This window comes from Mytilus californianus, unplaced genomic scaffold (assembly GCF_021869535.1).
Source record: "Mytilus californianus isolate M0D057914Y unplaced genomic scaffold, xbMytCali1.0.p SCAF_11, whole genome shotgun sequence".
Lineage (NCBI taxonomy): Eukaryota > Metazoa > Mollusca > Bivalvia > Mytilida > Mytilidae > Mytilus > Mytilus californianus.
Window position 1 is genome coordinate 4,735,709 of NW_026262593.1, and position 12,598 is coordinate 4,748,306.

Consider the following 12,598-nt stretch of genomic DNA (forward strand, 5'->3'; position numbering starts at 1 on the left):
TTTACCAGACTTTTTTTAGCATTGTATATTTTATATGATATATATATTAATTTGTATTTCAGATAATCCTTGCAATTCCTTTCCTCTTGGTGAATCCATGGGGATATATCATACAGTCATTTAATCTGGGTCGTCAGTTTTTTTATGTGTGGACAGTGAACTGGAGACTGGTTCCTGAAGATCTATTTTTAGACAAGAAATTCCAGTTGTTATTATTAGCATCTCATGCTGTCTGTTTACTAATATTCTTTCATTTTAAGTGGAAAAGGTAGGAAAAAATATGAAAGTTATCTCCCTTACATTATTGAACAATTGGGATCTGTTAATTATTCTGGATGCACTATGATTTGTGTATGTTAATTATAGGTCATAGATCATCAGACATATTTTATATTTCATTATACAAAAGTTTTTTTTTTTAAATCATACAATTTCTGACATATTTTTTTATCATAGCCTATTATACCTTAAACCTTTAATAAGGAGCATTTCATTCAACATAACTACCAGAATGTGTTCCCCCCCCACACACAATATATAGCAATCTTTATCTTTAATCTGGAGATCTTGGTAGGATAATTTCAGATTTCAGATTCAATCTGGGACTTTTCAATCAGCCAAGAATACAGGAAAATGTATGTGAGACAAAGATTTGATCTTAAAGATAAAGATCTAAAATGCAAAACTGACCATAAAATTTATTCCATTTTGATTAGAATGACAAAATTTTAATCAAATGCTTGATAAGTTTCAACACAACATACAAATATGCAAAATTCTGTTATTTCTGAATTTTTGTAAAATTAAGGGGGAAAATATTTACGAGAGAGTTTTGGTAGTGATTATTTTACCCTATTTTAATAAGACACATTAATCAACATGTTATAATAAATCAGGGTCTAACTAGACCAGCACTTTCAAGATGTTCCTTTTGGGAGGAGCAGCATGTTCCAGCATGATTAAATAAGTATCTTACACATTAAATTATTATTTTATGATTATAGAAAGTCTTGTGCAAAGAAAATGATTTAAATATTGCCACCTTCTTCATCCTCTGTAACCATCTTTGTTCAATATGAAATGATTTGTACCAAACAATATATATAAAATTAAAATACAAAGAATTAGAGTGAATTGAGACAAACTACAAATGTAACTGTTTTTTGTAATGTTTTTTTTTTGTATGTTTCAGGTTATACCAATGTGTCAGATTTAAATTATGGATGAAACCTTTACCACATACACTTACCAGTAGTCATATCCTTTGTATCACCATAGTGATCGTATTGCTTTAGTCTTTATGTCTTACATGTACAAGGGGAGATAATTCACAAGCACATAGTTATATTTGTACATTCAATCTAAAAGAGAAATTTGTACTGTAAATTCAGAAATTATTGCGTGCATTTATTATTGCGATTTTCTCATTTTAGACTAAAATGCGATTTTAATTTTTGCGATATTGAGAAAAATCCTGTTTAATTCATATAAAAAATTTCAAATTGCGAGTTTAAATTATTGCGATTACAACCCTGTCGCATTTTTCGCAATAATAAAAACATCGCAATAATTTCAGAATTTACAGTATTTGAATGAAACTCAGTATGAGTACTTTCAATAAGCATAGTTACTTTTTAGGTTAGATGCACAAGGGGAGATAATATGACATGAATATTTGTCATCACATTAATGTGGACATATCAATTGTGATGCTGCAGATTCTTTTTACTAAAGTGATCAACATTTTATTTTTTTATGAACTGTAAAATTATCTCCCTTTGGAATTTTATATGAACTTTATTTTTCTCAGTTATGACTAAAAATGCAATCTTTAACTCTGTAGACATAGTTTAGGAACAAAGCAGCAGATAAAGTTTACTTTTTATTTTTTTGCAAAAAATACTAACAGTTAATCCTGGTAAAACTTAAGAATTATTAATAACAATATTCAACTTATTCTTATTCTTATAATGCAATTAAAATATTACACTTTGTACTTATAAAAAAAAGCTGATATTTCATTAAATTTTTTTAAGAGAAATGACTTTGAATAGCTTAGTTGATCTAATACATGTATGGAACCATAACATATACTACACTCCAACTGATGATGAATGTAACTATAATGAATTGTTTAGTTTGTGATTACCAAATTTCATTCAGTTTGAACACAGCTTTACTTAACTTGTTATGACCAAAGTCCACAAGTATGATGTGCACTCTATGAAATACATGTATAAATTAGGGTTTTGATCCAGATTTTTCTCTTCATGGAAATGTAAAAGTTGGAGAGGGGGGATGGTATTCTTTGGACACACATTTTTGTTTTCTGAAAAAATCTGAACATTGATATTATTTTGATGTCAATAGTATTAAAAGAATAGACCAAGCAAGTTGTTAATTGTCTTTTCTAGAAAATGATAAATGCACATGAGAAAAAAGAAAACAAAATGCTGCCGAAAACAGTGTATTTGTTTCGCCTTGACGAAGTCAAAAAGCGAGACATTGGTATGCTGTTTCCAGTGTCATTGTTGGCCGCAGCATCTGCATAATCAACTTTGTATTAGTTTGTGATTAGGTCTTGTTTATAGGGAACCACAAGGGTAGGTCAATGATATTTAGTATGCAGTTGTATTAGTATTGGTACATCTCAATTCCATAGAGATTATGTGGCCCGCCCCCTCAGTCATGGTCTATTGACTTAGAAACTTTTGCTTAGTTTACATGTATTTGTTTGTGGGGAACGACTAGTGGTAGATCAATGATATTTGGTATGCAAAATTGGCATTTGCAAGTTTCATTTTCATGGAGACTATATAGCCCCAAACCCTTCATCATGGTTCATTGACTTTGAAACTTTTACATAGTTAATTTTGTGTTTAGGTTTGTTTAAAAGGGAATGACTTATGATAAGTCAATGGTATTTTGTATACAGTTGTATTAGCATTGGCACATCTCATTTCCATGGAGATTGGTTATCCCTGTACCCATACCTGCCAACCTATGAAACTTTCAAAGAGGGAGATTTCCCTCTCAGCAATGACAGCTGAGGGGAAGATTTTGCGCTAACGACATTTTCAAGCTAAATATATGACCTGTACACTAATTCATTTTCAAAACACCAATAAGAGTTTATTTCTTCAATTCATGGTTGTAATCTATAGTATACAAGTTGGGTTTTTTCCCTTTTTCAATACCTCCGAGTTTCATAACTCATAACATTCCATATTTTGTGTGGTTGTGAGTGTCACACAGTTTTTATACTCCTGCCTGGGGGCGGACTGGCAAGCGGGAGATTTTCCGAATTTCAATGTTTGCGCTGGAGACTCCCGCTCAAAACGGGAGGATTCGCAGGTATGTGTACCTTCAGTCATGGTTCATTGAATATTTACATAACTTACATGTTAAAGTATTTTAATTTTAATTTTAACATTTGCATTATCAATATAATGAAAAGACGAGACATATCTCTGTGTTAATAGTTTATTATGGAGAAATTCAACTAAATACAAATAAAAATAGTTGATTTGTTCTTTGTCAAATAATTTTTAACCACAAATTCTAGATTTCATGTTTTGACTGTCTGAATTTATTTTTGACTTAACAATTATACAGATTATATTGCCATTATTTACAGCCAACTTTATAGGAATGTGTTTCAGTAGATCATTACATTATCAGTTTTATGTGTGGTACTTCCATACCTTACATTATCTTTTGTGGAGCACAGCTTTACCATCTGTAGTAAGGTGAGTCATCTGTCTATGTTAACTCTTACCATGTGGGACTTGTTAAATTAAAGTGTCTGTCCCTAATTTAGGGGAGCCTCTGTGGTCCATTAGTCTAAGTTGTTTATCTACAGTGATTACTTGTCTGTCAACACTGACCTTGTGAGTTGGAACCCTGCTTCAGCAGTTGATATTCTCCAATCTTAAGTGACTAGGACTGTTAGTTTTCCTACCAAAAGGTTGGTGGTACTCTGTGGATAGTCCAGATTCCACCACCAATATAATCTGGTCACCATAATATAGCCAAGTGTGCTGACAGTGGCATTAAACACCAACAATCAATTAATCAACTAACTTCAGTTTTTTTAGCTCCAGTGAAAGTTTCTGGATAAGCTTCAACAGAGAACTAAAAAGCTCACACCTTACAATTGGAACAAGACAGCTCCAAATGTACACCAAAGATTTACTCTTCAGAAATTTATGAAATAGCAATTTTACACCTTTGCTGATATTTATGAAATGCCTTTTCACAACTTTGAAAATGCAACACATACAGGTAGCCCATGTAGACAGTCTACAATTTTAAAAAACATAAATTACACTTTTTCAAATTTTAAAAGAAAGACAATCTGTTACAATAATGAACTGTGTTAACATTTTTAAAGCAACATAAACCTTCTGGTAGTGCATCAATATTTTCTTTTTCATTTTAACATCTTGAATTCGATATTATTTTTATTTCAGAATCCTTTTACTAGGTTGTATAGAACTGAGCTGGAACACTTATCCTTCTACAGTCTTCAGTAGTTCATTACTACATGTCAGCCATTTTGTTATATTTGCCTCATTATGGTGGAGTCCTCTGTATACACCACAGAAAAAAGTTGTGGTTGCTTCTAAGATGCATTAGTATTGTGTTGTTTGGTTTCTATGACAATTTATAATCAAACGTAAGAGATTGAAGATAGAGAAATGATCTTATAGACATTTTTAGTCTTTCGAAATAAATATATGAATTCTTAAGTTATGATCATGTTGCAAGGCAATAAAAAGTTGTTTTGAATAGAATGATGTGATATTATTGTTATCCTTTTCAATATTACAACACCCACCAAAGACAACAAAACAATGTTTTGTCTGTATCAAATGTCCATATTTATCAGTATCAGTGGAGGTACTAGGGGGCATAGAGGGCGTTCAATCCCTACCTTTAAACAGAAAAAAATATAATTTTTGGCTTAAAATGGTAAAAAAGATATAGCCTCCCCACGCTTGTCTGTATTTCTACCATTTTTGACAATTGCTCCTCCCTTTTTGTAGGTCCTAGATCAACCCCTGATTATCAAAAGATTTTGTTTTTTTTTACCTGGAAGTGATGTTTCAGATATTTTGACTCTTAACAGGCTATTGGTGATTGTTTATGTTTTGGTAACGTTTATTGTAGCTGGCTAAGGCTTCAATGTGTACATACAATGGCTTTTAGTTCAAAGTTGAAGAAATCTTATTTTTGATCCAGTCATGCTTTATTTCAAACTACGTGGATAGATTATTGAATATTTCATATTTGTTAATTTTTTCTGTATAAAAACTGTTAACTTAAAAATTACAAAAGACAATGAACCAACGAATGATAAATTCTTAATAAGATAGAATCCCTAAAGTTGATATCTTGGATATGCAGGTTGTTACAATAAAAACATACTGTAGCACTTAAGGACGGTTCCTCTTGGAGCAACGTTCTTGTGGGTGCCTCAACATAGTCTTCCTTTGTTCATGTATGCAATGGCTAATAGAAGTTTGGCTTGGCATCAACAGTGGTTACTATAATGATACAGGGGTTATTGATTACAATGAAAAATTGCAAGCAACAGTGAACCAACGCCTGGTAAATCTTCAATACAACACAACACCTAAAGTGGATGTATGGGATATGCAAAATATATAAATACATAGAATTAAGGATATAGTCAGGTTAGATTTTAAAAATCTGGAATTTGATTATAGTTATCAAAGGTACCAGGATTATAATTTAATACGCCAGACGCGCATTTGTCTACATAAGACTCATCATTGACGCTCAGATCAAAATAGTTATAAAGCCAAACAAGTACAAAGTTGAAGAGCATAGATACTATAAATCAGGTTCCTTTTCAAGATATTTAATTTTTAAAAAATGGCTGGAAAAGGCTGATTCATACTTTTACCTTATATTTACCATTGGCATTATTTGGGTCTCAGATCGTAAGAAAAGAAATCGAGAATCTGCTTAAATTTTAGTGAATGACCTTTTATGAGCTGTTGAAGTCTTATATGAAAAAAAAAGTGGGTGATACGGGGCAAAATATTTTATCATGTATTGTAGGAAAAAGCCCAAGGAGTCAGAACATATGACAAAAATTCCTAAACCTGACATGACTATATCCTTAAGGTGATAGTTGTTTAACTTTGATGCATATACTATTTACAAGTCTCAATCCTTCAATTCGAAATCTTGGATATGCAACTCAATATGAATTAAACTACTGGATGACTCCTTATAGGAGTTATTGTCCTTAAATGACAATTTTTTACTAATTATTTGCTCATATTGCATAAAAAGGCCATGCAATCAATTACTGTCAGTTGTTAAAGGAGATAATTTTCATTAAAATCCAGTTCTAAGCAATATAAACTCATAGAGTAATAATAGTTTATTAGTGGACACTTCTTGGACTGTAATAAAGAACCTTGCACAATAAGGTTAACCATGACCTGTATTTAAGCCGATAATGATTGCCAAACCCCTTCCCAAATAGTTTCTCAGGACAAACAACAACAATGTTTATTTTGATCATTGAATTCATTGTTTTACCAGATTTTTTGTGCATGACACCTCCCTTTTCCAAAATAAAAGTTGTTGCCTAAACTAAATTGCAAACACAATGAAAACTAGAATTGATATTGCAAGCAATAGCAGATGTCACCCCCCCTCTCCAATTGCCACTTAGCGGTAGCCATTTAGAAAATTTTAAACAGTGATTGCACATATATGCTTCCTCCTTTTCATTCTCAATTTTATGGCTATTCATCTTTCTGTAAATTTTCAAAACGTTTGGATCATTTTGAAATTTTACTGTTGCTGTTTCCATGATAATGGCGGCCATTTTGGAAATTCCAAAGTCAAAAGTATCACCAATACTTGCCAGTTAACATTTATTTTAAGTTTCATTAAGTTTGGAGAATTATTCAATTTTTCACATTCTTGCAGTTTCCATGGTAACACTGGCCATTCCCAAAATTCCAAAGACACCTGCCTCATTGGCACATGACAGGGAACTTGCCATTAAAGTTTCACTTGGTTTGACGTACCATGTTAACCGAGTAAATGCTACTTTTTAGGTTTTTCCCATAGGGTTTAATGCTAAACATATCCAGTTTCCATGGCAATATAGTAGTTCCAAAGATTCTCAAAATCATCCAAAACCTAAAAATAAGAAGATGTGGTATGATTGCCAATTAAACAACTCTCCACAAGAGACCAAATGACCCAGAAATTAACAACTATAGGTCACTGTACGGCCTACAACTATGAGTTAAACCCATACCGCATAGTCAGCAATAAAAGGCCCCGAAATGACAAATGTAAAACAATTCAAATGAAAAAGTTAACGGTCTGATTCATGTACAAAATAATGAACGAAAAACAAATATGATATACAGCAACAAACAACAACCTCTGAATTACAGGCTCCTGACTTGGAACAGGCACATACACAATGTGGCCGGGTTAAACTAGTTTGAAGGCGCGCCAACCCTTCCCTAACCTGGGACAGTGGTGTAACAGTCACTACAAAAGTCTAAAAGTCTGAAAAGACCAGTTTTTGTCTTAATTTGCATGAACTTTTACTCGACATTCTCCAAAAGTATGACTTGTGTCTTAATTTTTCTTGACAAATTCTCCTTTATATTAAATTTGTATGAAATTTACTCGACATATTCTCGACATTCTGAATATGGTCTTAAAATTTCTTGACAAATTCTTGACATTTGAATACTGTCTTGAAATTTCTCGACATATTCTCGACATTCTTATTTTTTCTCAGTATGGCTTGACATATTCTGAACATTTTGAATCGTGTCTTAAATTTACTTGACAGTTCTGAGTTTTACAAATCATGACCAATATTCATGATATAACTTTAATCTTTATTTCTCTTTATATGATATACTGTTGTTTCAAGTTACACTTCTTTACAACAAAAATAAAAGTTGGGCATGTAAAATAATTGAAAATTTGGGTATATAAATATTTTTACAAATGCAAATATGGCTATGAAATCTAAAGTATAAAATAATTTAAATGTGGGTGTGTTGATATAAAACAATTTCAATGTGGGTTTTTTAAATAATTACAAATTTTGAATCCTAAATCTTATAAATTAAATGATTCAAACCAATCATACTGTAGACATATTTCATTCTACATTCATAATATTCAATGTTGATATGGTAAATAATTATTATACCAAAATGTGGTTTATATAAATAGCAAATTATGATGATGTACAAATCATTCATTTAACAGAAGAAAAATTTGTGTAATGTCATCTGTTGGAATATATTAAATATTACACATGGACAGGATGTTCCCCATAAAATTAAGGTATTCCACACCCCAGAGTACACGCAACTGTCAAATAGAAGTTATTGCTTTACCTGTAATCAGCCATACAACTTATCAGTTGACCGACCATGCCACTACAATTTAAAAAGTTTGTTGATAGATGAAAATGAAAATCATCATTTTGATGAAAAAAATTGAATTGAAATGGATTTACTTCATCAAAATTATGAAGTTAATTATTTTAACATAAAACCAAATTGAATAATTCCCAAAGATTAAAAGAAAATTATTATCTACTCCAGGAATAATAAAAAAAAATGTATTTATAATGGGTCCTATCAATGATTTCTATAGAAATCATCGGTCTTATGAAATGGTTCTCAAACAGACATGCATAATATGAATGTAGGACAGAAAGTCACAGGACAAAAAGTCACAATTCAGTTTCGAGATTATATTTCTTTAAACAAGAAAACACTAATTTAAAAAATAATTTTTTTGTTTTTTCTTGAACTATTATATATGAAGCAACTTTGTAATTAAAATTTATTCAATAAATATCAATAATGATCAAATGATTGTTATGAAAACAAAATGTCAAAATGGCTTGGTACTTAAATGGCTTCATTGTGCCAAGAAATATATCCTTTGCATGATTAAAATTTAATAAATTTTCATTTATCAAGGCTTATGAACAATTTCCTAAACTTAAAAATAAATATATGTAATAAAAAGAAATTATTTCAAGATTTTTCTTTTATATATTCAAACAATTGTCAACAAATTATTTGTGACTTTTTGTCCTATCAAATTTGTGACTTTATGTCCTGTGACTTTCTGTCCATTTACCGCATAATATAGACCTAAACATTTTTTTCTTTTCAGGAAGGAGTTATCACAAATATTTATTTTTGATAAAAAATTATAAAATTCAACACTCAAATTTGAATAAAAAATGTTTTTGGGTTGTTCTAAAAAATGATAAAGGTTTTTGAATCAAGATGGGAAAAAAATCTTTGACATAAACGAAAGCCACCCCCCCCCCCCCCACCCCCCCCCCCCCCCCTCTTCGTTTAGCCACACAAACCCAAAAGATGAATTGTGGGGTCCAAAAGAGATACAAGACACCTATTTAAGTAAAGCAAATTTGACTGGCAGTTTTGCGAACGGCAAAAATCTAAATGCTGTTTGTCAATACCTTCGACTTATATTCCAAGTGAAAACAATTACTTAAATGTTTAATAAAAATAACTCAAAATTAAACTACATGGGGGATTATTCAGGGTATTCCAAATTTTATTCTTAATTTTCTGGCTCGGTAAACAACTTCTCCTTAAAAATAAGTTTTCTACAGATACAACAAAACTTCCAAATCAAATCTTTATATCTATGTAAGAATTTAATAAAGATTTTTTAAGTAATTAATGGTGACGAAATCCCTGACTTAATAATTTTCCAGTAATACATAGATTATGTTCATTGAAATCCAACACGTCACAACAGACACGGACAGAGCGAACGAGTTGTGATATATAAACACCGTAAGATGGTGCCAAAGGAACATCACGTCACTGTGTATATGTATATAGTGGACAAAACTTTTGATGATTTTAAGTTCAGGCATACTCAAATTGTTCATTAAAAAACAAAAATCTTGTTTTTCACATTTGTTCTGTTTGCATGGTTATGGCGGCCTTTTAAAAAGTTCCGAGTTCTAACGACACAACTTCATATTTATTGCTTTTCATTATGCTGATGTTTCATCATCATTTGTCCAGTAATCTCCCAGGATATTGTACAAAAAATGTTTAATACCACAAGTAGAAGGTAGGGATTCATAGTAGGGGTTATGGGGCAAACAGTTTAGGAATTAAGGGTCTAAAAGGGGCCAAAACAACAATTTTTGTAGTTTCCGGACAATAACTTGTGTGAGTGTATGGATCTCTCTGATATTGTACCATAAGGTTCCATATCACAAAGGGAAGGCTGGGATTGAGTTTGGGGGTTACTGCCTTAAAAATGTAGGAATTAGGGGCCAAAACATGCATTATTCTAGTTTCCAAACAATTACTTGTGTAAGATGTGTATTGTACTACAAGGTTCCATACTACAAAGGAAAGAATTGGATCGAGTCTTTGGGTAATTGCTCCAAGGGGTGATTCCAAAAGTCGCCGCGGGGGGAGGGGGGGGGGGGGGGGGTCCAATTTTTTTAAGGAATTCATATTTTTTTCAAATTTCAAATTTTGTAAAAGTTTCAAGAAGTAATCTTCAATTGCACGTTATTGCGCAATAGATTTGTAAGATCTTTTACCACATTTATTTTGTGTCAGAAACCTATATTATGTCAAAAATTTGTTCACAATCAAAATCCAGACAGTATCAAATAAAGGCAACAGTAGTATACCGCTGTTCGAAACTCATAAATCGATAGAGATAAAAACAAATCCGGGTTACAAACTAAAACTGAGGGAAACGCATCAAATATAAGAGGAGAAAAACAACACAACAAAAACACAACATTAAAATGTAAAACACACAGAAACGACTATAATATAACAATGGCCATTTTCCTGACTTGGTACAGGACATTTTAAGAAAAAAAATGGTGGGTTGAACCTGGTTTTGTGGCATGCCAAACCTCTCGCTTTTATGGCAATGTTGAATATAACATTAAAATGACAATATTACATGACAGGATTACAATACAAATAAATGGGAGAACATATAGGACAAAGAAACACACGAATAATAGCTAACAAAAGGCACCAGGTTTAAAATCCAATACGCCAGACGTGCGTCTCGTCCACACAAGACTTACCAGTGACGCTCAGATGAAAAATGTTTATAAGCCAAAACAAGTACAAACCTAAAGAGCACCGAGGACTTAAACTTCCAACACGGCCAGGGTTTTCTGCCTGGGACAAGACCATCCTTATTCAAGATTGAATAATATATCCAAATTTGCCCCAACTGTTCAGGGTTCGACCTCTGCGTTCGTACCAGGCTCACACATTTTGTCATATTGGTCAACATCGACAAATTTGTCACACTATGTTTAGATTTAAAAAGCCTCTTCCTTAACAAAATGTCTAGAATAAATCATTTAATTTATTGATGAATTATAACAATGTTTTGAACGGACTGAGGATTGTTTCCTATTCGTCCGATCAAAAGGACCAGATTATAGTGCTCATCATTTCTTCTCATTTGTTGTTGATTATGGGTCTTCAATTACCTTTGTTAAATGTTTCCCTTCTTTTTAGTTATAGACACGAGACAGTTCAGAGTTGACATATTGTATACACGCTTTACACACTGTCTACTGTTGATCACATAAACACTTTAGACAAAGTCTACTGTTGACCACATAAACCCTATAGACAAAGTCTACTGTTGACCACATAAACCACATAAACCCCTCAGACACTGTTTACTGTTGACCACATAAACACTTAAGACAAAGTCTACTGTTGACCACATAAACCCTCTAGACACTGACTGTCAACTGTTCACCTGATAAACCCCTTAGACACGGTCTACTGTTGACCACATCAACACTTTAGACACTGTTTACTGTTGACCACATAAACCCCTTAGACACGGTCTACTGTTGACCACATAAACCATTTAGACACTGTCTACTGTTGATCACATAAACCCTCTAGACACGGTCTACTGTTGACCACATAAACCATTTAGACACTGTCTACTGTTGATCACATAAACCCTCTAGACACGGTCTACTGTTGACCACATAAACCATTTAGACACGGTCTACTGTTGACCACATAAACACTTTAGACACTGTCTACTGTTGACCACATAAACCCTCTAGACACTGACTGTCAACTGTTCACCTGATAAACCCCTTAGACACGGTCTACTGTTGACCACATAAACACTTTAGACACTGTTTACTGTTGACCACATAAACCCTCTAGACACTGACTGTCAACTGTTCACCTGATAAACCCCTTAGACACGGTCTACTGTTGACCACATCAACACTTTAGACACTGTTTACTGTTGACCACATAAACCCCTTAGACACGGTCTACTGTTGACCACATAAACCATTTAGACACTGTTTACTGTTGACCACATAAACCTTCTAGACAATGTTTACTGTTGACCACATAAACCCCTTAGACACGGTCTACTGTTGACCACATAAACACTTTAGACAATGTTTACTGTTGACCACATAAACCACATAAACCCCTCAGACACTGTCTACTGTTGACCAAATAAACCATTTAGACACTGT

The 12,598-nt window shown here is 32.6% G+C and overlaps 1 protein-coding gene across 1 annotated transcript in view; it reads left to right on the forward strand.

The window, feature by feature from the left end:
• The window catches only part of LOC127719412 (dol-P-Man:Man(5)GlcNAc(2)-PP-Dol alpha-1,3-mannosyltransferase-like), a 32,768-nt gene extending 27,964 nt beyond the window's left edge, over positions 1 to 4,804 (forward strand). The window contains exons 6-9 of the mRNA XM_052225516.1: positions 63 to 268; positions 1,193 to 1,256; positions 3,613 to 3,749; positions 4,473 to 4,804. Coding sequence (XP_052081476.1) covers positions 63 to 268; positions 1,193 to 1,256; positions 3,613 to 3,749; positions 4,473 to 4,638 — 573 coding nt within the window. The 3' untranslated portion in view covers positions 4,639 to 4,804. The remainder of the gene's footprint in view (positions 1 to 62; positions 269 to 1,192; positions 1,257 to 3,612; positions 3,750 to 4,472) is intronic.
• The last annotated feature ends 7,794 nt before the right edge of the window (positions 4,805 to 12,598 follow it).